Source organism: Nelusetta ayraudi, unplaced genomic scaffold (assembly GCF_046127955.1).
Source record: "Nelusetta ayraudi isolate G7.1 ecotype Tasmania unplaced genomic scaffold, CSIRO-AGI_Nayr_v1 ptg000005l, whole genome shotgun sequence".
NCBI lineage: Eukaryota > Metazoa > Chordata > Actinopteri > Tetraodontiformes > Monacanthidae > Nelusetta > Nelusetta ayraudi.
Window position 1 is genome coordinate 6,042,208 of NW_027466055.1, and position 25,600 is coordinate 6,067,807.

The 25,600-nt window shown below is 44.5% G+C and overlaps 1 protein-coding gene across 2 annotated transcripts in view; it reads left to right on the top strand.

The window, feature by feature from the left end:
- Positions 1–24,288, top strand: part of insyn1 (inhibitory synaptic factor 1) — a 44,840-nt gene extending 20,552 nt beyond the window's left edge. For both annotated transcript variants that reach the window (XM_076051350.1, XM_076051341.1), the window contains exon 3: positions 23,296–24,288. In XM_076051350.1, the coding sequence (XP_075907465.1) occupies positions 23,296–24,162 (867 nt within the window). In that variant the 3' untranslated portion in view covers positions 24,163–24,288. The remainder of the gene's footprint in view (positions 1–23,295) is intronic.
- Positions 24,289–25,600: the final 1,312 nt, after the last annotated feature.

Consider the following 25,600-nt stretch of genomic DNA (forward strand, 5'->3'; position numbering starts at 1 on the left):
CCAAATAACACGTTTTTGTAACTTGCACTTGGAATGTTACAATTCAGTTTTTATTATTTTCTCCACTAAAGTGGTGTTCATAGATAATCCATTGTGTGGAATTCTTTCCATTCGTGAAACTCCGTAAAGGTTCTGTCACCAGAACCTCAGATGACTTTGTGTTGAGATGCAAATGGATAAGTTCATTTTTTCTAGTTGGTGGCTCGGCAGATATTGTTTTGTTTTGAGTTACTTTTTTTTCTTAAATATGTATTCATACCACTAATTAAAGTGAATCCCTGCAGACATGAAAGTTGAGCAAGCAACTGTAATTATTGACTTGCCATATCTGAGCAGGGTCCAGTAGTGCTGCTGTGTTGGTGTAAATGTGGGCCCCAAAGCACCCCGTGGCACTGAGGCATGTTATTAGAAGCACCCAATCTAGCCCACACGCAGGACTTTGGGGTCAAGTGCCAGAATTGTGGCCGGAGGCAAGAAAAGTAAAGAGAAAAAAACCCCACAAACATCAGGCCTCCAGCAGCTTAAATGAGCAGTTTGGGTCACCTCTGCTCTGCTCTGTCAGAGTTGGAGGAGGCTGAGTCCAGCTTCTTGTTTTTATAAGTTAAATTTAGACCAGTGTCCTACACTGCAGGAAGAATACTAATCAGGCTAGGAGGCCAAAGACGGAGCAGCAAGGGACTCCTCTCCAGATATTCCTCATCTATATCTGCACAAAAAGCTTTCAGGCATCCAGGACATTGTGCTGCCGAGCCATAAGTTTAAGTGTAGCCCAGAGAAATATTGAATACGTTTTGCACAATTATGAGCAGCATCTTAAACGCCTGAGGTATTTTAGTGACACTTTAATGTCACATCAGAGGGCCATCCTTTTTCCTTTTTTTTAAGCTACCAGAATTTCCAAATGTGAGTGACCAATTAAATGAATATTTCACATGCATTTTGATGGCCTCCGACTGAAACTTTTGGCTTGTGTTTTTGTTTGGGAGGCATTAAATATTAAGAAAGTGCAGCGTTATTCACATACATTATTGAAGAATTGGAGCAATGATTGAGAGTTTTGCGTTTTGCGTTCGTCACATTCAAGAATAATTTTTTTTTCTTGTCGTCTCGCTGGGGCAAATTTGCTAATAACCTTTGGGTTGAATTTCAGGTGATTTAATTGAACTAGTTTTGAGTTATTTTCACGTTATGAGGTGACGCATACATCATTTATACCCCCTGAGTGGCAGCGTGAAAGGCTTTCTTCACATTTTGGTTTAGGGAGCACGTCAGCGAGACTTTGCCTGCTGTATTCCGATCAGCACTTACGTTCGGCATCGATACCACAACTCCACAGCGAAGCATGCAGGGGAAAAGCAGGAGTAGTGTTTATGGCTGACCAAGCAAACCAAGCTCCTTTCTTTTTCTTCTTCCCCCCACCGTCTCATGGAAAATGAGCGTGGATGCCAAACGAAGGCACTAAGCAGAGCAGCGCTTGGAAGAACAAAAATAAATAAATAAATATAAAAAGACGCAACGGGGACACACGGGGTGAATATCTGGAGCAATGTACATGCATGCTTTTTCATGCCATTCCAGGCCACAGCAGGTCTCTTCCGTTACTGCCTTAACGTTAGTTTGAGGGCACGTACTTGCAACCCTACACACAGTCTAAATAAGCGCTGCTGGCAGTGTGCTGTGCCGCTTTCTGAAAAAATAGGCCATGTGTTATCAAAGAAGACGGCGTTCAACCCTTGTTTTTCTCTCTCCCTGTCCCACTCTTTCTTTTCATGATACCTCACGGTCCCTCAGCCACCGCAGGTCAATTGAGACACTCCACTTTATGGTCTACGGTGAGGAGAGAGGGAGTTGGGGACACAGTGTCCACATGTCAGCGCTGCGTTCGGTTCGGCCTTGGCGAGGTGAAAAAAAAAACAGAAAGGGAAGGGGGGTTAGAATAAGGGTGAGATGCAGGAGTGGGGGGAAAAAAAGACGGGGAAAGGAGAGAGATTCAGGGTGCTTTATCATCTGCGCTGACAACCGCAGACAGAGGGAAGCAAAGTCCTCTTACAATATGCAGCCTCATCCAGCGGGCTGCCAGCTAGCGGTCACCTCGCAGACGTCTGGCCAAGACCATCATCTAGTAACCCCGAACAGCTGGCCACTTTCCAGCGCACAACGACCGCTCTTTTAATTGTACCTGTGTCTCAGAGGAGCCCGGCAGAGAGGAGGCGCCGCGATCACATTTACCTCCCGATCAAAGAGCTTCGCCTCACAGCCTCTCTGTTCGAGAGACTCGTCGGCAGCGACCCGCAGAGCATCTGCGGCTTAAATTTAATCATCTTTTTTAGAAGAATATAAAAAAAAATGTTTTTCCACCTGTTTTTTTTTTTCCTCCATAACCTTGACGAGTGCACACGCATGCGCAGAAACACAGGCGTAGACTTAAGCAACACACATACCTCCAATGCAGAGCTCCGTCAAAGCTGCAAAAAAAAAAAAGTGACGGCATCTACATTATACCACAGAACTAATTTTCCTGTCCCCTGCTGTTTTTGAGTACTGAGAAAATGAAAATATCCTGTGCTGCTATCCTGAACAGCATAATCATGTAGGATTTATGCCTCTCCCTCGTATCATAAATTAATAGTACACAGAGTGGGGAGGGTCCAGAGAATATCTCACCGCGGTGGCTTTCACCATGTCATTACACAATTGCATAAGGCAAATAAGTCTTCTCCTCCTCCTCCTCCTCCTCCTCCCCCCTTCTTCTTCTTCTTCTTCTTCTTCTTCTTCTTCTTCTCCTTCTTCTTCTTCTTCTCCTTCTTCTTCTTCTTCTTCTTCTTCTTCTTCTTCTTCTTCTTCTTCTTCTTCTTCTTCTTCGCAGTCCAAATAGGGGCTCACTGGACCAGAATACGGAATGCTGGGTGCAGATATGGTGCAGAATCACATATTAGCTGATTTCCAGGCTGCTCATCATGCTGTGGAGAGAGGTGGTATTTAGCATTTACATTAAAGTGTGGTTATGCAAGCCAACATATGATGAGTCGGCCTCCTTATGATTACTCCCTGCTTTCTAGTCTCACTGGGCTTCAGCAGTCTGTTACCTGCTTCAAATTTTTTAATGATCTCATATTATAGTATGAAGGAGGATACTTGGATCTTGGAGGATCTTGAGAAACCTGCATTCTCGTGCTCTGTATACAGCTCCCCACAGACATGCTCAGTGTTAGCTTGCTAACTAGAATGATGCTTTATTGGACCTCCCACATATTTGGAAATGAGGCAACAGCATGATGATCTCAAAACATGAGAGAGGGAGCGGTCTGTCATGAATGCCCCTCGTGACATCACACAAGAATTGTGTGTTTCAGCACAAACTTTCTGAAAAGTATGGCAAGCAAAGGAGGTGAAGACTTTTCTCAGTTCTAAGGGATTCACTGTTGGGTTGGATACTTGTGTTACTGCTAGAATACATTGGACATCATCATCATCATGGGCAGTCCAAGACACCATGATGGTACCAGTCCTGACAAGGTGAACTTAGGCCATTGCAACAACAAGCTGCTCAACTTGGGGAGGAAAGTGACCAAGACGCTATGAAGGATTGGACACTGTATGAAAAAAAAGAAAAAAAAAGTAGAGATAGAAGACAGAGCCACATTCATAAGCACATGAAAAAGGGAGGGGTTGACAGTAAACCCTGTAAATCCATTTGGTTTTTCAGACATGGACAGAGAACAGAACTGACAATAGCTTGCGGGGCCAGTGCTCCATGGAGTGAATACCAGAGCGGAGGAGAGGAAAAATAAATAAAGAATGTGTCACCTAGTGGGAGGAAGCACCGAGGCAAGATCTGTCAGAACTCTGCTGCTGTCTGCAGATTAGATCTAGGGCTATTTTAAGAGGGAGAGCGCGCCAAAGCCACGCTGCACCCGCCTCAATTCTGACATCATTGGCAGCCATCACCTCGTGACAGGAAAAAACATGAAGCATAAATGATGGCTACAAAAGGGGCGAGGGGGGGGTAGGGGGACTTTTTTTCTGCTTCGCCACCGCCGACCTGAACTCGCTGTTGCTGATGTTCTCTGCAACCGGAATATTGAATATTGAGGCGAGGCGGAAGAATCGAGGTTTCGACGGGAGGGAGCTTGTTGTTGATGTACGAGGAGCCGGAGGTGCGGGGAACATTTCCGACGGTCACCACCGACCCATCGGTGCAACTCTGTGACCCAAAGGTTCAGACGCGCGAGCCGCCGTCGGGCTAATCAGCGGCTGTAGCCGACTCGCCGCGACGCTGCGTCCTCGTCTCTTACTTTTTTCTTCTTTTTTTTGACAGAGCGTTTTTTTCTTTCAATTCTTTTGAGCGAGGGGTGGATAAAAAAGAACTGATTGATGCGTGTGTTTCCGTGGGTGCGCGAGTAGCTGCCAGGAGACGCGAGATTGGCTGGCGCACGTATGCGTGCGTGCACTGTAGATTTGTCAGCGCCTATTGTGGGTGTGCGCTCTTGCATGAGCGCTCGCTGTTTGTGCGCCTTTTCTCTCCTCCCACAGTGGATTGATTGAACAGATTGCTGCTGGTGAGGCTGCCATGTTTTGTTGTTGTTGTGGTTGTTGTTGTTTTGCTTTGTTTCTGTTTGTCTTTTGCTTCATCACCCGCAAACGTCCGAGAGGTTACCTGCCGCAAACACGACGTTCGCCTCCCGTCGTAAAGGCCTCGAATGATGAAGCGCTCAGCACCTCCGCGCCGAGCGAGGGCTCATTTTACTTGTGATACCTTCTCCTTCCCAGCCTCTCGCTCTCCCGTCTTGCTCTTTTCCTCCGGGCTGCCGCGCACTGACTCCCTACTACACACTGAGTCACTATGAACCAGTCAGTTATCTTCCCATCCAGCACATTCCTCATCGGCGTTTTTTTTTTTTTTTTTTGGTTGTTGTTGTCATAAATCAAAAGCGTAGCTGTCAGAAAACCCAGCAAGTTGTCAAAACAGGTCCTTTACCAAGGGGCTTCGCTTGTGGATCGGTGCCGGGATTTCCGCGTGCAGGTGTGCGTGTGCTGTCCAACTGTTGTTTTAATAATAATAATACGGACCCTTTTTCCTATTTTTCATGACCCTTGTCGGGAAGGCGTGCCCCAGGGGGTGTAGGGGAAAGCAGTTATTGTGTTATGCCTACCTGCAGACGCACACTGCAGTGGCTTTGATGGGCTTGATGGAAGCAGGCTGAGCAAACGGGGCAGAGGGTCACAGAGAACCCGAGATACAGAGGGGGGGAGAAAAAGAGAGAGCGACGCAGGGAAAAGGCGGCGCCGCGTAAATGCTCGCAAATGTTTCCCACAGATGGCTCAACAAAGCAGCCACACTCTACCTCGAACCGCTAATTACATGCTGCGCTTGGCCTTACACGTTCCATCCCCGCCAATGCCAACTTTTTGAAGAGAGAAATATGCTTTAAATGGAATAATACATCTCCATTCTCACTCCTTCCAATTTGTGTCAACAGCGCAACACAATGCGCCCACTGTTTATAGGCTGGCAATTTAAAGCGAGAAAGTCAGGAGAAAGGAATAGAAAATTGCCTCTCCTGTCCTTCACCTTTCCTGTGCATTGCTTATTTGTCTATGGTAATTGGCCCTTTTAATGTTCTTGCGGCGTGCAAGTAGAGAGCCCCTCCGCGTTCTGGGTTATTGCATAACAAGACAACTGAAGACGGTGTTGCAAAGGGACAAAATCAGATTTAAATGGCACAATGCAGTCCACCAAAATATCCCTGGCTGACACGACGGACCTCCACTTTACATTTACTATTCTGTTGTTGCAAATTTCTTAAAGCCCACTGCAAAGACATTGTATGGGCAAGAGCGCCATTGTGTGTGAAGGCATTTCATCCCACGAGTCACCATCTCCATATCAAATGATCACGTATTTTATAACCGTACAACAGGAGCCGCGTGGATACAAATCAGAGGGTGAGAATAGAGAGCAAAAACTTTAGCATTGTTATTTTTATTGTGGTATGGTATTATAATGTTGACCACATTTCTCTTGAGGTTGGTGTATGGCAGAGGTCGTCCGCACACTATCATGTTTCACTGCTGTTTCTCCGCGGTCTTTAATTATCGAGACACACACATGCACACAGAAACATACAAACACACACAGTGCAATGCGAATAAAGGGATTTTTTAGGGGGGGGCGGGGGGGGGGGGGTGTATAATTATCTACAATGTGTAATTGCTTGAGGGGGGACATACATGCAATAACTGATCCCTGGCAAGCAATCAATATGTTTTTGAGCACATGAGAAATATTTCAATATGTAATTAAAGAGGCTAATGCATGCACATTGACTAATTGTTCTCTCGGAGAGAAAGCTGATGAAATCCATCCAAAAGGAAAAGAGGAGCGAAGGAGAGGCTAATGTCGCCTTTTAGGTGGGAGCTGCGCCAGCACATCTGCTTTTTGATGACTAATACCACATTCAGAGGCCGTTTGCTACATCAGAATCTCGCTGAAGGTATTTTTTGCGCGGGGATAATTGATCGGCCATAAATGGAAAGAGGAAACACAAATTGCGTTCAGAAACAAGACAAGAATCGCTCTTTCTCAATGTGCCGGTTCAGCATTAGAAAAAAAAAAAAATGTATTCACGGAGAAGCATGACACGGAAACTGTTCCTGGCTTTTAAGCTTCGAATCAATGGTCAACCTGGGACCTATCGGGACGCTGCCGCAAAGTCAATATCCTCTCTGTGGGAAAGAGATTTCAATAACAATATGGAAGTCGCCAGATATCCGCCTATGCTCCTTTAAGAGATGAGAACCTAATTGCTTTAACAATAGCACTGAGAGCTTATAAAACTGTGCTGGACGCTGAAATATTTAAATTGACGCAGCACTCCCGCTCCCACTGGCCTGCTGCGTGACTATGTAACTTTAGTTGCCTGCCTGCAGCAACCTGGTACAACTAAACACGTGTACAGCCCATTGCTCTCCTACTTTCTTTTCCCCTGGTGACTCTGCCAGGTCCACAGTGACAGAATAGATCTGAGACTCGCCAGGGGAGGGATACTAATGATGGTGCTTGATTTCGAAGATGGTGATTTTGTGTGTGGTTCTTATTAAAGAGTACTGGGCAGTCAACCAAGGTTGCATAGCCCTACACCAGGCCAGCCGGCGACTCTGTGCCAATTACAGAGGTGCCATTCACTCTATTGCAAGTCAATAAATCATAAAAAAAAAATGTATTCGTTTTAAAGGACAGATACTATGTAGTGTTGCTTTAAAAAGAAATACATTATGCACAACACAACCCACTTTTACGCCCTCTGCATGTAGTAGGTGCATTAGCTAGTTTCACAGCCCTTCTTGCTACTTACTCTTAAATTACAGCCAAGCTAAAAATAGGTGAAGAGTTCAGATAATGACAAAAGAGGTCCTTACCTTCATCCCCTGCTATCTCTGCAAATTCTGGCAAAGTGCCAGCTGGCCCCTCCCCTCCCCAGCCCTCCTCGTCCAGTGTTAAGGACAGCTGACTGTTAGAGGGACAGGATGACATCTGTCAGCCCGGTGATTGATCGCTGCGAGGAGATTCATCAATTTGAGTCATTTTTCGCTTGCATTTTTTTTTTTTTTTTTTTTTTTTTTCCTTTTCGCAAGACGCACTGTGTGAGTGGGTGGCCGGTGAGACCGTCTATAAATAAACCGCCGATGGTTGGTGGAGAGTTGCGGGCAGGTAAGTGTGGCTGCCAGATGGTGCCTTGTGGGGAATGTCTCCCAGTGATTTTGTTTGCAAATAGGCCTGAGCGAAGTCGCTGGCTCTTCCTCCTCCACCGGCCTCGCCGTTCCAGGCAGAGCTTTAGGAACTGCCATATCTGATAAAGGTGCTGCGGTCTCAAAGGCGTCCCGCCGCTCGCCGGAGAAAGTGACGCATGGTGACAGCCTTTGTCACTCTCTGAGGTGATCGCCCCGCAGATTGTCACAGATAGAAATGGCAAAAACCCCTGGAAGCGGTGACAAATTGTGTTGCAGCGGTGGGGAGTGCACCATCGCTCAAGATCTTTTGTTTTTGTGTCCTGTCAGAGACTTTGTGGGCGTTATTATACCTTGAACGTCGACACAGGTTGCAGTTTTTGAAAGGGCAAATAAGATGTTTGTGACGTAAAAGGCCAGTTGTTGAGCAAAGCAATGTCCGCACATTTGTGGCCAGGATTTTTGCCCTGACTTCTTTCAGAATTTGGAAAATATGTTCTGTAAATTATATCTGTAGGCTTCCCAGTCTCTGAAGTAGCTGCAGATCTCTAAGAAGGCTTTTATGTTTTGTTGTACATTTTTATATAGTAAATCTCAGAAGGGTTTCTTTTTTTTTTTAGCTTTATTTATGAGGTCTGCCTTGACTTTCTGTCCAAGCAATTACTGCAAAAAATGAGTTGAAACAAGTTTTACCTGCCAATAGCTGCTGAATGCCCTTCTGGCAGTGTAGTGGTACTCTAGTCTGCAGCTGCCCAGCAAGTCTTCACCTGGGGGTGCTCGAGGCCTCCCAGAAGACGCTTGGATACTTGAACCGAGCTGTGCCAGTATCCTAAAAATAATAAAAAAATAATAAAAAATAAAATAAAAAATACATCACAGCTGAATTCCTTCAGTTACACCAAAAAAAAAAGAAAAAAAGGCGCAAAGCCAAGGTTAGTTCGTACTCGCTTGCTCCTCGGCTGAAGCTGGAGACATTTCCTGGGATGATACTTTTAGAAAATATCACCTGGGACAGCTCTAATAGACCTATAAACATCTGATTATAATAATAATAAAAGTCAAGATTCTCTGTGTCATCAAGAGAGCACTCCATCTGCTCCACTGAGTAAGTGAGAGGAGGATATTGTGAACACAGCAACAGGAGCCAGGGTGATTTCACGGAGATATGGGCACATTTTCTGGTTCGTAACTGCTAGCACCACACCAGATAAAGCTCATTTGCTTGTAAAAGCTCAAACAAACATTTAATGAGCACACAAATTCAATATCCCATTTTCTTTTCTTTAATATCTTCTGAGGTTTTCAGTGCAGATTGCCCCTGACATTATGATCAGCAACAAGCTTCGGAAGCTTCATACGTTTAAGACCTTCACATTTCTTGTATTTGGTCATTTTTACTGAAGATGAAACAATATTTTTTTTTTTCCCTCTTTCCTCTTTAACCGTGTTGTTTGCCCCCAGACTAGCTCAAGCCTTGGGAGAGTGTCATGGTGCCTATAATAGCATGTCAGCTCCACTAAACAGTGAGTCACAGTTAAAGGTCTGAGGGCAAAATGCTTTAGTTGATTAAGAGTTAGCGGAGGCATGCACAAGCAAATAATGGCAAGTGTGTGGTGGGTTAAGAGAAAGGAGAGTTAAAAATAATAATACAAAATAACCAAAGCACAGCAAAAATAAATGAATGCCCTTTTGGCATAAATAAATAAAAACATTGCAGGTGTTAAACGACAGGTCTATATTATGTAACGGTTTTGTACGCAATATGTATTTTTATTCATTTATTTTTTTCACAGAAGAAAATGAAATACAGGAGTAGTAGCAGTTCATTTTTAAACATGTGAGAAATTGCATTCCGTCGTGACACCAATGTTTGTTTGTTTTTTTTTGGGGGGGGAAAGGGTGACTGCTAATTATTTATCTCCATGGCCATTAAGGTAACAAGCCAGTCAGCTTGGTAGATTGAACTACCTGTCTGTGGTGTGGAAAAGGTGGGTTCAAATCCCAGTTAGGACCACTTATTCCTTTATCATATCCTTTACACATTTGTGAGGTTAAATCCAGTCAGGGTGAGTCCAGCCATTGACAGATCAGCAGATACAGAATTGAGAAATTCTTCATAAGTGAAATGCTAAATCTTTTCTGATTTCAGTTTCCTTTCAGGAAAAAATAATAATAAAGAAGAAAATAAAAGAACCAGTGTATATATTTTTTTTTAATTTCTGACTTAACTTTTTTCAGCAAGCTTCAGACATGTTCAGTTTTTGTGCTCATTTAAAGCTATTATTTGACAATCGTGTCTGTTAATTTAAGTCATAAGTCATCATTTGAGTGGTGATCTATTAAAAGTAGGTGTGGCTTAAACACTCATTGGTTTCCTGAATGAACATAAATAATCTTATCATCTAATGTTAAGATAGTTTGAAATCAAAACATCTTTTGTGTCATGTTTGTGTCATAGTGTCGTCTCTGGTTGGAGAATTGAACCAACAACCTCATGCGCCACAGTAAGGCGTCTTTCAGGCTGAGCTATCTGTCCTGATGAGACGATGGTTCATTTTCTTGCCTTTCCCTCACACCTTGACTTAAAAAAAGAGAAAAAGACAAAAGCGTAAAGTCTAGGAAGAAAAAAACAAAAAACAAAAACAGGTGTTGGTGAGGAATTGAACCCACAACCTCATGCACCACAGTCAGGCTTCCTCCAGCCTGAGCTATCTGTCCTGATGAGTTAAAGCTTTGATCTCTCCCCATTCTCTCTCACTTTGACTTTAAAAGACAGATAAATTTCTGATGGTGGTGACTGGGATTTGAACCCCAGTCTCCCACACCAGAGTCAGCAACTTAACCCACTGAGCTAATTTGCTGACGTTGCTGACAGCTGTGGAAGGATATCAGTAAATCAATAAACAGCAATGATTTTGACATTGCAAGATTTCACCACTGGACTCTGGAATAAACTGCAGCTGCAGATAGAAATAAACAGCCGGTCACTTTGTACAGATGTAACTCGACCAGTGGAGCTGAAGCTTCACATGACACAGACCAACTTACAACTGCCACAGAAACACACACACACACAAAATAAATAAATACATAAATAAATGAAGTTGGTGAATAACGGAAGATCACAAAAATAAACAGCAATGATTTAGACATTGCAAGATTTCACCACTGGACTCTGGAATAAACTGCAGCTGCAGGTCACTTTGTACAGATGTAACTCGACCAGTGGAGTTGAAGCTTTTATGACCAATTTTGACAAAAAAAATAAAATAAAACATGTGTTGGTGAAGAATTGAACCAACAACCTTGTGCACCGCAGTCAGGCGTCCTCCAGCCTGAGCTGTCTGTCCTGATGAGATGAGGTGTTAATATCTCCATTCTCTCTCACTTTGACTTTAAAAGACAGATAAATTTCTCATGGTGGTGACTGGGTTTCGAACCCAGGTCTCCCACACCAGCGTCAGCAACTTAACCCACTGAGCTAATTTGCTGAGGTTCGTGACAGCTGTGGAAGGATATCAGCACAAAAATAAACAGCAATGACTTTGACATTGCAAGATTTCACCACTGGACTCTGGAATAAACTGCAGCTGCAGATAGACATAAACAGCCGGTCACTTTGTACAGATGTAACTCGACCAGTGGAGCTGAAGCTTTTGTGACAAATTTTGACAAAAAAATAAGTAAATAAATAAAAAATGTCCTCCTTTTTTAAAATTGAATTCAAATAGAGTTTGGAAAGAAGAAAGGGGAGCTAGCTTGTTAGCTAGCTCCACTTACCTGTTTGCTGCTTCCTGTTGATCTCAGTTGAAGGAAATTCCAAATGCTCGGAAGATTGAAATGCTCGGAAATTCGACGAACGCAACGCAAGTTTTGGTTGTTTTGTTGGTTTTAGGTTTGTTTTGGGTTTTGTTTGGTTTTAGGTTTCTTTAGTTTTGGTTTTACACACATACACACACACACACACACACACAAGTGTTGTACCTCTGGTCCACGCTGGGATTCGATCCTGTGGCCTCCGCGTTGGGAGTCACCGTTGTTCACCACTAGGCCGTCTTCAGCGCTGGTGGCCAAAGAACTATAAAGACCTTAGTGCTTCACATGACACAGACCAACTTACAACTGCTACAGAAACACACACACACACACACACACACACACACACAATAAATAAATACATAAATAAATGAAGTAATTATTATTATTATTATCATTATTATTTATTATCGACTACATCGGACCAGGAAACTGACCTTCAGGTGTGAACCCGACCTTAGATTCTTTTGATGGTAGTATAGAGGTAGAGCTCAAATCACAGAAACCAGCAAAGGGAGCACGAAAGTGAGAAAAATCCATTGTTATTTTTTACCCTTTCTTTTTTTGAAGCTCATTGTTTCCATTTCAGTGCAGCGCCTGGCTATATTTTTCGGGTAATGATATATAGCTCCACACACTCAAAGAAAATGGGAGCGCACTTAAGATAAACGCTGCAGGCCAAGGAAACCCAGAAATGCCAGTGGCATATTGATTGCTTGGCCTGTATTAAAAGTGGGGTTAGCGGCTGCTCTTCCAACATTTCATCCCAAGCTTCGGCTCAGTAAACAGGAAGGAGCAATGCAAAAAAAAACAAAAAAAACAAAAACATAAGTATGTGAGTTTTTAAAAAGTTCATTTAAAAAAAAAAAAAATGATACAGGTGCCGAACAGCTGTTAAGGTAGCCGTGGCACATTGAAGTGCACAGCGGGGGAAATCCATGGTGAGAATCAGTCGCATTAGAACTTTGATTTCCCCCTTCCAGATCAATGTTACCCAAATCATTGCCAATTACTGCATGTTTGTCACTGTGTTGTTGTGTCTGCCACGTCTTAAGGCAATCAGCTGTTAATATAGGTCACGAGAAAAGGACACAACGCTGGCGTCATTTCTTAATGAGGCAGTAGAGATTCCACCCGCATGCATCATGGAAGCATGAGAGAGTTTCACCTTGACCTTAGAGCAGAGAGGAGCCGCTCAGCGGTCGTTTAGTTATGACAGAAGTAGGAGGCTGGAGGAAGGTGAGGGAAGTTTCACCGGCTGCTGGAGAGACGAGCATCAGTGCTGCGTCAGTCGTACGACTTTTACAACGGAAAAAAATAACAACATCCAAAACGTTTTTGTTTTTGTTTTTTTACTTTTTCCAGATGTGAATTTGGAACACGTTCCATCTGGAGTGTCGGTTTAATAGGAGATGTTTGAGTGAAAGGAAGCTGAACAGTGACGGCTGTTAACACCTACAGATATCTGATTTCAGGTTTGTGTCGGAAAAATATTGGCACAGTTACTGATAATGATTTTAACACCTGCCTGATACAGATGCATCCTTGGTGTGTGTGTTCTTGTCAATATGCTATCGTGAGGACCAGCATAGGTTTTTCATCAGCAGAGTGAGGACACGCGCTCACAGCTTCATCATTAAACCATTTGGTGAACACTTAACTTGACGTTGGTACTTTTTAATTGTGACTCTCAACTCTCATTGCGACGTGCGTGCAGCTCTGGCTCCGCTTCTCGGCGTGTTGGGTTCAAGGGTTCGCGGTGACGAAGGCAGCGGTTGGCCGCGCACATCAGCGCAGGAGCCCAAGTGTGACTTGTGAGTGAGCCGCAAATCAGCTGCAAAGGTGTTTTACTGTTGGCTGTACCAATGTGTTCGTCACACAGTGCAACAAGGCTGATAACGAGATTTTCACAAGCAAAGTAAAAAAAATAAAGTTGCATCAGGACGGCACGTGTTCCTGTCAGTCAGTTCATCCTTTATTTTTAAAATGTTTCTTTATGTGATGTTGTTTTCTTCACATGCATAGATATAGTGTGTGTGTGTGTGTGTGTGTGTGTGTGTGTGCACATGAGTTTGTGCGTGCGTGTGTGTGTTCACCCGTGCCTCCTTCTGTCCAGTTCTTCTGGTGAAGCGTGAAGATCTCGGCATTCTGTTTTTTCCATCCAAACAACTGGGTCTGAAATAACATATTACACACATTGTTTTATTTTCAGTCAGCATTTTTATCAGATGACCGTCTGCTTGACTTCACACGCCGTCTGATGTTAACTCCCTCCGGCAGCCCTGGAAAGTACTAATAAGAATGTTTTTTTTTTTTTTTTCTTCCAGAGTCTGTTCTAATGCAAGGTCTTTTTATTTGAGGATGTGCGTCTGCCCGTTCTTTCGATCGCTGTTGTTAATTACAATGTTTTTCTTCTTCCTGCGACGCACACTGGTCCTCGTTTATCAAATGAGAGGAGAAGCGCAGAAACTCGTTCAGAGATAATCTTGTGCTACATGTGATTTATTAAGCATGCATATCTGACCAACTCGAGCATACGAAATGATGAGCTTTTGATAAATGTAGGGACTGACAGCAAGGCCCAGTCTAAATGACACATCCCCATTCACTGGCGGCTGGCCCCCAGCTCCAGAGTGAACAACGCGCGGGTAAAAGGGTAAAGAACAGAAAAGTGTCTGATCTGGAACCTGATAACAGAACAGGAGGAGATGAGAATAATGAAATTGCGCTACTTGTCAGCCTTAAGGTGCGATTAAAGGGAGACAGAAACGACACGACTGGGAGGAAATCGTTTCTGTGTTCAGCAGCGTCGGCGTCGACAACCCATCTGCTGCTGCTGCTCGGTGTTTAAACTTTGCTCAATAATAGATACATTTTATACATCCGGGACACACAGTTGCATGAGTGATTTCCTGGTTGCTTTTTGTAATCCTGTGTCGATTAGTTTCACTTCCTGTGTTTCCTGGTTGTTTTCGATTGCTGTCCATGCTCTTGATTGGTGTCACTTGTTATTTCCTGACTGCCTCCTGCGGTGAGAGCGGTTGCTTTTCTCAACCTTAGACTTTTTACATTGTTCCTTCCTGCCCTTCTGTATGAACATTGGCCTCATCCGGCATTAAATAGCTTGTTTTACAGATTCGCCTACATTGTGTCTTGTTCCTGGGTCCTCCACATGCACGTCAGCCTCGACACTTCTGCCTTGTGCATACCAGATGCGTGCCACAGATTAATGTGCTCTAGTTTTGGCTGTAGCGTCATTACAACTATTTACATTTGGGTACAAAAACAGTCTGCCGGCGCCCTGCGTAGAGAAAGCCTGCCTCAAATAGCTTCAAATAGTCCCTGACTGAGGACCCGGAATGTGCACTGCTTGGTTTGGCCTCGATTCAAGCGGTACAGGGAAGCAATCTAGATATCAATATTTTTCCTGGGAAAAGTTCAGTTTAATAGCTTTGTAATCAATATTTCTGTTTTAGAGACCAACCCTCTGCCTTTTAAACATCCCTGCTTGCATCTCAGTGTTGACGTCAGCCTCTGATATTTGATTTAGTGACATTACTGCGGGTGTGTACATTGTCATTGGAATCAGCCTCACTAATGTTTAAAGTTAAAAAAAAAGGTTAATCAACAGTCATCGAGTGAAACAAGTCTGCAAAAATGCCTTGCTGCTTTGCAATAAAACAAGGGATGATAACTGTAAAACCCTGAACCTCCATATGTCTTTCTGAACAGGAAAGGTCTATATGTCCTCTGTCGGGTTTCAGTTGCATAAAAACTGACCAAACCAGCATCAGGCAAAGTGATTTTGATGTGTGAGTCCACACCACCTGTTCAGGTACCTTGCTTTGAGATGTCGCCTTAGAGGAGCACTGGTTCTCCTGCTGCGTTGACTTAAGCTGGTTTTTACATATCTGTGCATTCTCACCACTATAAAGACACAAGACACAGACTCTGAAAAACTGCAACCATGTAAAAAAGAAAGAAAAAGAAATATGGAGCGAACCTCTGCTGAGCGATCCACTGTTGCTCAGTGGCTACGCCGAGGCTACATGTGGTCACCTTGTATTCCACATGTGACCGGCGTGACCTGACACGGCTCAAACTAATCCGAGGGACTATCTCAGGAAAGCAGATGGGCTGAGGGTCCCGTAGCGTGGCACTACCATCCTTTCCTGGTCATTACCGGCGCCGGCACTCTCAACATGGATGGAAGCAGTGAAGGAGAACCTCAATAAACGGCCAGCGTGGTCTGCCGGCACTGGAGCGCGGTACATCTGGTACTTTCCTGTTGCTGGAAGACCGAGTTCTCCTCTTGGTCCGCCACCGACTGTACACCCCGTGACCTCTCCAGCGCGCCACCGTAGAGCGTCCTACTTTGCTGTACAGCAGGTGATAAGCCCAGTCTGCCCAGTCTAATGGCTTAAATTTGGCTGAGGATGCGGTTGATTGCCCAGACCTGGAGGGTTGCAGAAGGCTACCTCCTCCCAAGCACCAGAGGGATAAATGAAGCCCATTATGCGGTGAAGTCTGTAATGATGCTTTTGATTAGTGAGTCGTCAGGATGTATTTGGCGTACACTCATCACAATGTTGTTTGGCGCTTTAAGGCCTCCATAAAGATTTTTTTTTTTTTTTTGAGAAAAAGATGAAAAAGCAGGGGCCATGTGCCTAATGAAGTCTCGGGCTTATGGGCCCTCTCATGACAGGATAATTACACCAAATGCTTGCAGCCAACACTTCAAAGGACACTTCATCCCTGAGCCAACACCACACAGGGCATCTCACCAATCAAGATGGCCTGACCTAAATCAGGTCCTCCCTCCTGTCTTCTGTGATGTCCCTCATCCACGGCTTTACTTGACCTCGGAGGAGTCCGCCGCATCAGAACTCGTGTTATGTAAGATTATAGGAATTAAGCTGGAGCAGCAACACGTGCAAACATGGTCCTTCAGTATGTCACATGGAGTGCTAATGAAGTGAGCTGAGGCGCAGCGGCAGGATGTATGCGCGAGTGCAGCAGGCGTGCGTGAGTTGCATGTTGCGTGCCATCGGGGGAGAGGGGAGTGGATTAAATTGGGGTTGTCAAATGATTCATTTTTTGAATCGCGATTAAGCTCTGAATTTCCATAGTTAACTGTATTCAATCGGGTTTTGATTTGCATATTTTAATTTCTGTTATTTTTAATTTTTAAGTCCTTATTTATGTAAAGCAATTCTTACCAGAGTGTCTTAATTGGGAACCAAATGAACACAAGGAAAGGATTTCCTTTTTAATCTTTTGTATTATTATTTCTTTCAAAACAGTGCACCTAGACCCACTTACACATGCATTCTGCTGAATGAAGTTGAATTAAAACAAAACATGACCCCCTGACATGAATCCAAAACAAACATGTCAGGAGAGTGTTAACAACACTTTTCTTTTGAAATTCAAACACGAAGAACCACAAGAAAGAAGGCATGAAGGGAAAAATGGGCAAAAGGCTTGCAATTAAAATGCCATTAAAAAAGAAAGTGCATTATGCATTGCATTTAATCTCACCGCGATTAACGTGTTAATGCTGACACCCCTAGAGTTAATGTAATACACTTAACCACGCCTGCTGAGTCAATTTGGGAACACGCCACAATTTTAAATTTCACCATGCATAGCTTCTTCTTCTTCTTCTTCTTCTTCTTCTTCTTCTTCTTCTTCTTCTTCTTCTTCTTCTTCTTCTTCTTCTTCTTCTTCTTCAGCATCGGACTGCCCACACCAGTGGAAATCCTCAGCTTGCTTCCAGTTGTGCCGTCTCGCACTCGACATTTTCCAAACCAGCACACTTTTCAACAGAGCGCATCCAAATGGGTCCCTCTGGCTCAATCTTCATGAGCAACCTTGTTGAGATTGCAAGCTGCCATGTGAACAAGTCTGTGTGGCTCAGCGAGAGCGGCGACCTCCTGCTCCACAAATCTGCCCTAATATTTCATGTACTGTGGCTCAAGCCTGAAGGCCCGCAGTGCCGGCCTGAAATTGAAACATTTTGCATGTTCAGCTGGGCAACATCAGGCGTTGTGTAAAAAGGGGTGCAAAGAGGAAATCTGAAAAACAAAACAAAACACACAAAAAAATAATGATAAATGATGTGATAATCTGACCAGCGCCTGCTTGGGAGGAACAGAGGGGGCGATAAATCAGCTTCCAGGGGATCAGATAAACCATCGTGATGTGACGTTTGAGCAAGTGAAGCCTGGTTAAATGAGTCTGTCATGCAGAGAAAGAATGAAGTGCAAAATTGAACCCGCACACCGCATTCAAACTATATTTGCAGATGTTTTATTTAAGAAACCAGCGTGTCGGGCCATTGTGTTAATTGCTAAGGCCTCCTAACTGGCACAAACTGCTTCCAACCTTCTGAAGGCGACACAGGGGGCAGGGTGAAAGTATGCAGAGGCATGTTGAGAAAGAAATAACTTTTAAATGTGTTTGAAAGCTCCACTGAACATATTTCACTTTATTTCTCGTTTTCTTTCTCACTTTTTCCTTTTTTTTTTTTTTGAAAAAAGAAAAAAAGAGGCCAAACTCGTGCGGCATTCTGCACAATTAAGAAACGAGCTGTGCAAACTTCTCCCCGTCTTGGAGGAGAATGACTCCTGGAGGAGCGGCTGGCGCTGAAACAGATGGAGAGGGGCCACTTAAACACAGCGTAATGAAGCGTTCCACAGTAAATTCACTCGTACAGCTTGCATTTCAAATGAACCCAGCGAGGGTGCCATGTCTCATTTCTTTCAGTAACTCACACCTGATGTGTTTTTCCAAATGTTTCGGATGCACTGCCGCCGATGCCACATTTGAAAAACAGTTTGGAAACATGACAAACAGCTGGATTCTGCATCTCTGTACAAACTCAGAGGGGGGAAAAAAAGCAGGTTTTCGTTGCAACCTTGACATCATTTCCATATGAAAAGGCAGGCGAAGAGATGTGCACACCCAATCTGTTTGCAGGGGAAAACAAAACGCCACCTCGCGCAGGAAGTAATCATGCACCCCAAAACAAGCTCATCCCATCAAACATCTGCCCAAAGATCAACTGAGTGATTAGAACATATGGCGACTTCCTCATTCCTCATTAGAAGCAATTTCACACCCAGATTTTTCCACATTTGTTAATCTTGACCTGCTCCTCAAGCACACGTCAGACACCAGTAAATTTAAATGTGTTACTCCAGTGCTAATGTTCCAGCGCGATCACAATTAGCGAAAGTAGAGGGCAGGCTGAAAAGAAAAAAAAAAACGGGTGCAAACTGGCAATAAATAAGTCGTGATGCAGGCGGGGCCGGATTTTTTTTTTTTTTTTTTTTAAAGAGGACGACTCCTGTAATGATAGTGGACCGTGTGGAATCTATTTCCCAAATTGCCACTTCAGCGAAGGAGGCCCTTCAATTTTTTTTTATTTTCTTTTTCTTTTTTAGTTGCATTACTGACCATCACCCTTGCCTGTCTCTTTCATCACTCTGCTTTCCTGCCACGGACAAGGCTCCAAGTGCCCTCTTTCAGTCTGACCCTCAATTACCCGGCGCAGTCATCTCAGACAGGTGTTGAGGTACAGTAATAAACCCCCGCTCGACGCTGCCACCGCCGCCGAGGCAGCCTCTCTTTTACAGCACCTCTGAGGGCTCTCAAATGACCGAACTCGGCGCTGATCAGGTGCTGTGACCACAGTTGACTCGTTGGCTGCCGGCTGAAGTAGCTGTGTAGCGAGAAAGGGGGGTTGGGGGGCGGGGGCGGGGGGGAGAGAACACATTTACAGGCGCGGCTCATTGCTCTGTACGGTCTACGCGAGCGCCAGCAGATGTCGCGGAGTGTTCCGGTGACGGCGCGGCGCTCGTTGCTTTTAAATGCACAACGCGTGCGATCTTTGCTGTTACAGTAATTGTCGAAAGTTCCGGGAGCCTCCACTAGACTGGCGTTTGCGGTCGAGAAAGCGGAGTGAAGATTGTGGAGGAAGATTTAGGACCAAAGATGAACTATCCCCAGCACTAACACGCACTGTCATTCTCTCGCTGTTTAATTGTGTTATAACTGTGTTGATAAGGTTAAATGCCAACACAGTGCCATCACCAAGTGGGGCAGAGACACATGAAGTGCACGGCAGTGTGGTAGTACTCCAGATCGGTCTTGGTCTACAGACCACTTTTTAAGGGTCTTGGACTCGGAGGTGTTTTTGCTCGGTCTCGGTCTCGGACTGGACGGACTCGGGATTTTTGATCGAGACCAGTCAAGACTCAGCCAACACTATGACAGATAATAACGGAAAAGAATCCAGCTGCAGCCGTATTACTCTCTGTCTGTGACACCCAGAGTGACACAACACTTTATTCCTAGTTGATTTATTTTTTAATTTAATGAAGCAAAGTTATTTTTTGGATCATTTTTTTCCTGTTTTGTTGTTATTTTTCTTTGGTACATAAAGTCTTGGTCTTGGTCTCGTCTCGATCTCGATCCTCTCTAGTCTTGATCGTGTCTTGGTCTCGGTTGGTGCGGCCTTGACTACAACACTAGTGCACGATATAGTCGCATACACAAAGAGGTATCCCAGTGCTCGCCTTTAAACCCCAAATTTTAGAGACGAACAATGCACACACTTGCGTCTAGAATGTAATAGATTCTCGTGATGCTTTATTTCCTGTGGTGGAACAGATTGCAGGCGTCGTTAACGGCTGTTTCCCGACGTGCCGGCGTACTGTAGGCTTTGAGCTGGAGCAGTGTGCTCCTGATATTTACTCCGCAGCCGCCCCTCTTTTTTTTTTATCACGCATTCCTTTGACAGGAGGAAGCAGAGGGAAGTGTTCATTTTGCTGCATAGAACATGCTGCATTGTGACCTAGAAAGATTCTGCAGAACCCTTCGAGCTGAGACACTTATCAAGTTAAATTAGCCAACATACCGCAGGCAGGGGTCAGGCGAACCAGCGGTGGAAGCTGGAGAGGCGCACAGCAAACACGGGGAAATGCATTATGAAAAGGAAAATAAGCGGGATCATGATTCACCGCACAGAAGCTTCTGGAAAATGTTCAGAGACCTGGAGCCACATTCTTACCATTCCAGTTGGCTCTGAGTCACCGCTCCAAAATGCTTTTTTTTTTTAATCAGCCGTGACGTCCCTGTTAGAAAACGTACAAATGAATCCTGCTCACGCCGCAGCAACAATAAGCAGCAAACGGCCTATAATGGTGTCAAGACGTCCCCGTGAAGTGCATTTGACAGATAAATTTCTCTACTTGTTGATTCAATATAAGTCGCCCAAGGTGTGGAACCAAGTCAACAATGCTATCGGGGTCTACCTCGAGCCAAGAAAAAAGCATTTTACATTAACAGCCCCGCAGGCAAAAAGTCCACAAATCACAGAGCAAACACACTGAGTAATTCAAGGATTAGAGGATTCATACAGCCAAATTCCCTCCAGGCAGACTGCCAACAGAGAGGCGCCGTCCAGGTACTCATGAGGTGTAAGATGTCACAACTAGTGGATGTGCCGAGGAGCTCAGTGACAGATGAGGCCGTGCCGTAATTACACAGCCACAATTCCAGCTTCAAACACAGGTGGCGCAGTGAAATGCTTGAGGCTGAATGGATGGGAGGGCGGATGGTGTTTGTCATGTTTGGTACTTCACATGACCTCACGCTTTTTTCTCTCTGTTTTAAAGCATTTCTCCTCATGTGTTTGTTTTTTATTGGTTGGATGCTAATTGAAGGTCATAAAAAGACAGCTATTTGTTTGATTAATTGATTTTATTTTATTTTTTTGCTATCAGTTCTGAAAATGGACCAGACTGACCTGACTTTTTTATTATTTGATTTTAATACTTATCTATTTTTTTTTTTTTTTTTTAAATCAAGCTCACTCTGTGGTCTTTTGGATCACTGTCAACTTGTAAATGTCAATTGTATTGGCAACGCGCAGATGACCAGAATTTCAACTTCTTACCTCGAAAAAGACTTGAAACTGATTTCGATTTTGATTCCCACGTTTGTTTTGCCCTTTAAATCGTCGCAACTCAATACTGGCGCTCTCTGCATTTCAACCGCATCGCAAACATAACTGGAAAAGGTTTCACCAGGCCGTCTGTCTAAATAAGGCAAGTCATCTTAAGACAATCAGGACAAACAATGTTCCTTTGTTATCAATGATAATAATCTATAACAAATAAACACTTTACATGACCATTCATGTTTTGTTTTTTTATGTTGCTGTGGCAATTTCTCTTCTGTTGATGTCAAACCAATTGTAATGCAGGAAAAAAAAAAGGCAGGAAACCAATTTACACAACTCCCGGTGCAGAGCTACACTGTCTCCATTATTCAGTGGCGTTACATCGCAGGCCTGTCTGGAATTCAAGCCCTTAATTGCTGAATCGTTTGGGGACATGTATCACTTAGGGGCTTTCGCGCATGCAGAGTGTTTTCATTTAACAATTGGCTGCTGTCGGGCGGCGAACATGCTGATTGAAGGTGCTGCGGTGTCAAGTATAGAGCGCCTGTGTTTTAGGCGTTGGTCGCCAACAAGCGCAATGCCGGCTGAAGTGCTTTTTATTCATCAGACGCGACACACTGTGGCTGCTGCAAACACGAGCGACGGGGTTATTTTTGAGGCTGCCGCTGAATTGAAAGCCTTTTCGCATAAAAACCTATACATAGGTGAGCATTAAGGTTATATCGTGGTCGGCGTGGACGTTATGAAAAAAAAAAAAAAAAGGAAAAGTGCTGGGATTAAAATATACATCAATGAAAGGGGATCAAAAGCTGCGGGTTAAGTGTTTGTACCATAAAGCTGTGCGTGTGTGTGCGTGTGTGTGCGTGTGTGTGTGGGGGTTTGTTTCATTCATCCAGGTAGCTGCAACCACATCAAAAAAGGCAACAAAAAAAAAATGAATCAGCCACTGGACGGAAGACGCAGCACTTTCATCACTCTTCTTTTAGAGCAGGCTTCCTCAGTTCTTCTCTTTCCTTCTGTCTCTTGAAGCTGGAGACTCTGCTTTGATGAGTTTGACACAGCTTCAAGGCTTCCGTCTCGTATGGAGGGATATTTCTTGATACATTTTTTTTTGTCTCCATGTCATATAAATTTCACACATGGCCAAAGGATGGTCGGCAGCAGCGAACATGTTGCGGACCATAGGTGGTGAACCAGTGCGTGGGTGGGGAAGGTCTAGAATTTCAGAAAACCCATCGGAAATAGTGATGGTCAGGCATGATTGGATGGATTGTACGCATATTTTCACTTTCTGTGAAATGGGTCGTTGGAAAATGTTAGTTACACTGTGGTTTGAGCCTGCAGTGCTTTTGAAAGCGTTTGTAAAAAAAAATAAAATAATAATAATAATAATAATAATAATGATAATAAATTATTTAATTTTTAAAAAAATGGTACAATTGAAGTAGGTTGTCATCCGGACTTCACTGTTAACATTATAGTAACATGAAGGCTTTGTCTAAATTAGAAGACACAGCTTAAGCTGACATTGGTGCAAAATGCAGAACATTTCATAGGAATCTACTGAGCAGAAATGGAAATGACATGTTACATGCATTTAAAGTAAGAGTGTGTCCACTTGTATGGAGGCGTCCTTGTTTGTGTCACTGCCCGTCATCAGTTTTGGACATGGACCATAGTTGTCTTTGCCGTTCATTGTCCTGCTGATGTTTAACCAAAGTGGGTGGTTGCTTCTCGCCACAGTGTCTCATCAGGCCTTTCCTCTGCTGTGTCTTGTGCAGGTGGTGGGTCAGATCGATAAACTAACGTCCGACTTTGACTTTGACCTGGAGCCAGATGACTGGACCGTGGCCACAGCCAGCAGCACGTCCAGCAGCGAGCGAGGCTTGGGAGAGGCCTTCAGGCTGGACTTCCTCAATGCCGACGTGCTTTCGGACAGCTGGGAGTTCTGCAGCTACCTGGAGGCCGCCGGCGGTGGCGGCGGCGGCGCCTCTGCAGCCTCCACCGTCATCCGCAGACATGGGGAGCTGCCGGGCGACTTGCGGCAAGAGCCGGGCCGCGGCACCATCCCCACGCAGACCCTCACCTCGCCGCCCACCACTGCCTCCGTCTACTCACAGATGAACGGCGGGCTCCCCATCCCCAACGGACCCCGCATCATCACCCCGGACTCGTCCAGCGAGGAGGCCAGCAGCTCCACGCACAGCCACAAGACTTCCCGGACCTCCGGCACCAGAGAGCGAGTTCGATTCAGCGACAAGATCCTGTACCACGCGTTGTGCTGCGACGACGACGACGAGGGGGAGGAGGAGCAGGAGGAGGAGGAGGATCATGAGGACTTGCGGGAGGACAAGAGCGGCCGCGCTACGCCCGACAGCGACAGCGAAGCCGGCCTGCTGACCGGCTTGGCCCCGCCCAAACGTTCTTCCTCGGAGCACTCGCTCCTCTACAACTGTCTGGACCCTTCCTTTGTCCCCTCGTCGGTCAAGGCGATGACGGGAGCTCACACGCTACCCAGGAAAGGCCTCTTGAACCCCAGCTGCCGCAAGAAGCTCTTACGGAATAGCAGCACACAGACTGTCTCGGACAAGAGCACCCAGACTGTACTGCCCTACGTTCCAGCCAAACAGAAAACAAAGGACCACTGAGAGAGCCCCCTTAGTTTGTCATGAATCTCATGAAGAAGACTGTGCATTATTTAATATTAAAATGATAGCTCATAGATTAATACACAAATAAATTAATTACTAAATAAATAAATGATATATGGCAAACACTTGACTTCCTGCAGTTTTTCTGCGGCTCAGGGAAAACACGACCAAGCGAAGCAGAGCCGACCGACTAGGCAGAAGCTTCTGTTAAACCTCGAGGTCTGCTCCCCGGTTTTCAATGGATTGGCCATTGCAGATGATACTATGAGAGGAATGCGGGGTGTCCATCACAGCAGTTATTACCTCTCTGAAGTGATGAGCACTGTGAGGTACGGAGAGGTCGTTGTACTGCGTTCTAGGTCCCGAGAGGAGAGAAAAAGAAAAGAAAATGCTTGTTCCATTCATGTGGATACAAAACACTGCACATTTTGTACCCTCAATCTGTATAAATGTTGTCCTTTTTTGTTTTTTGTTTCAGTTATTTCAATGTCTGAGAGGATTCTTAAAGCACAGCGCTTCAGCATGGTATTTTATCCGGACGCACAGGTCACTGCTTTTCCTCTCTTTGATACGCACAAAACAAGTACGAGTGCGGAGCCGGCAAAAGAAAAGCCAACAATATTAATCTGCCCTTGATATCTTTTCTTTTTAAAAAAGAAAAACAATGTGGTACTTTTTTTTTCTGCAATAAATGCTACATATGTTAACACTCACACTTGCACACATACACACACACACACACACACACACACACACACACACATACACACACAAGTATGTGAAAACCCTGGGCTAACAGAAGTGACATTTCCAGTTTCTCCTTTCCATTGGCGTCTGGCTTTGACGCCAATAGACGGAGGATTCGATCTAAATAGCGAGGCTCCACTCTCTATTCAGCTGCCCTGTGGGGAATAGAAGTCAACAAAGCAGCATTTTATTCAGCGGGCTAACGCCAATAGCCTTTCCTGATCAATATGTTGGAGGGAGGTTGCAGTGAGAGGTCTCTCTGCTGAGCCTGCATGCCACTCTCCGGGGAACTGTGAACAAAAACTCACAGTAAGAAGTATTTACTTACACTGAGTGGAACAAAAAATTATAACAGTGGCCCTAAAGAACTGACATTTTAAAAAAAAAAAAAAAGAGGAGAAGAAGAAGAGGAGGAGGAGGAAGAAGAAGAAGCATAATAGAGAGCTGATGGAGGGCGCAGAGTGGTTTCGCCCCAAAGATTTTTTACAGAGCAATAATCCACCCTGGGGAAAAGCTTTGTGAGCTTTCTCCCCTGCTCCCTTTACTCTTACGTTCCTAATGTTGCATTTTTCAGTATGAAATGAAAAAAAAAAAAAAAAAAAACACTAAATGTCATTCTCAGAGAGGGATTTCAAGTCTGGCCTCTGATCACTGTATGTGGACTTTAGCAACAGGCACAAAGGGTCGT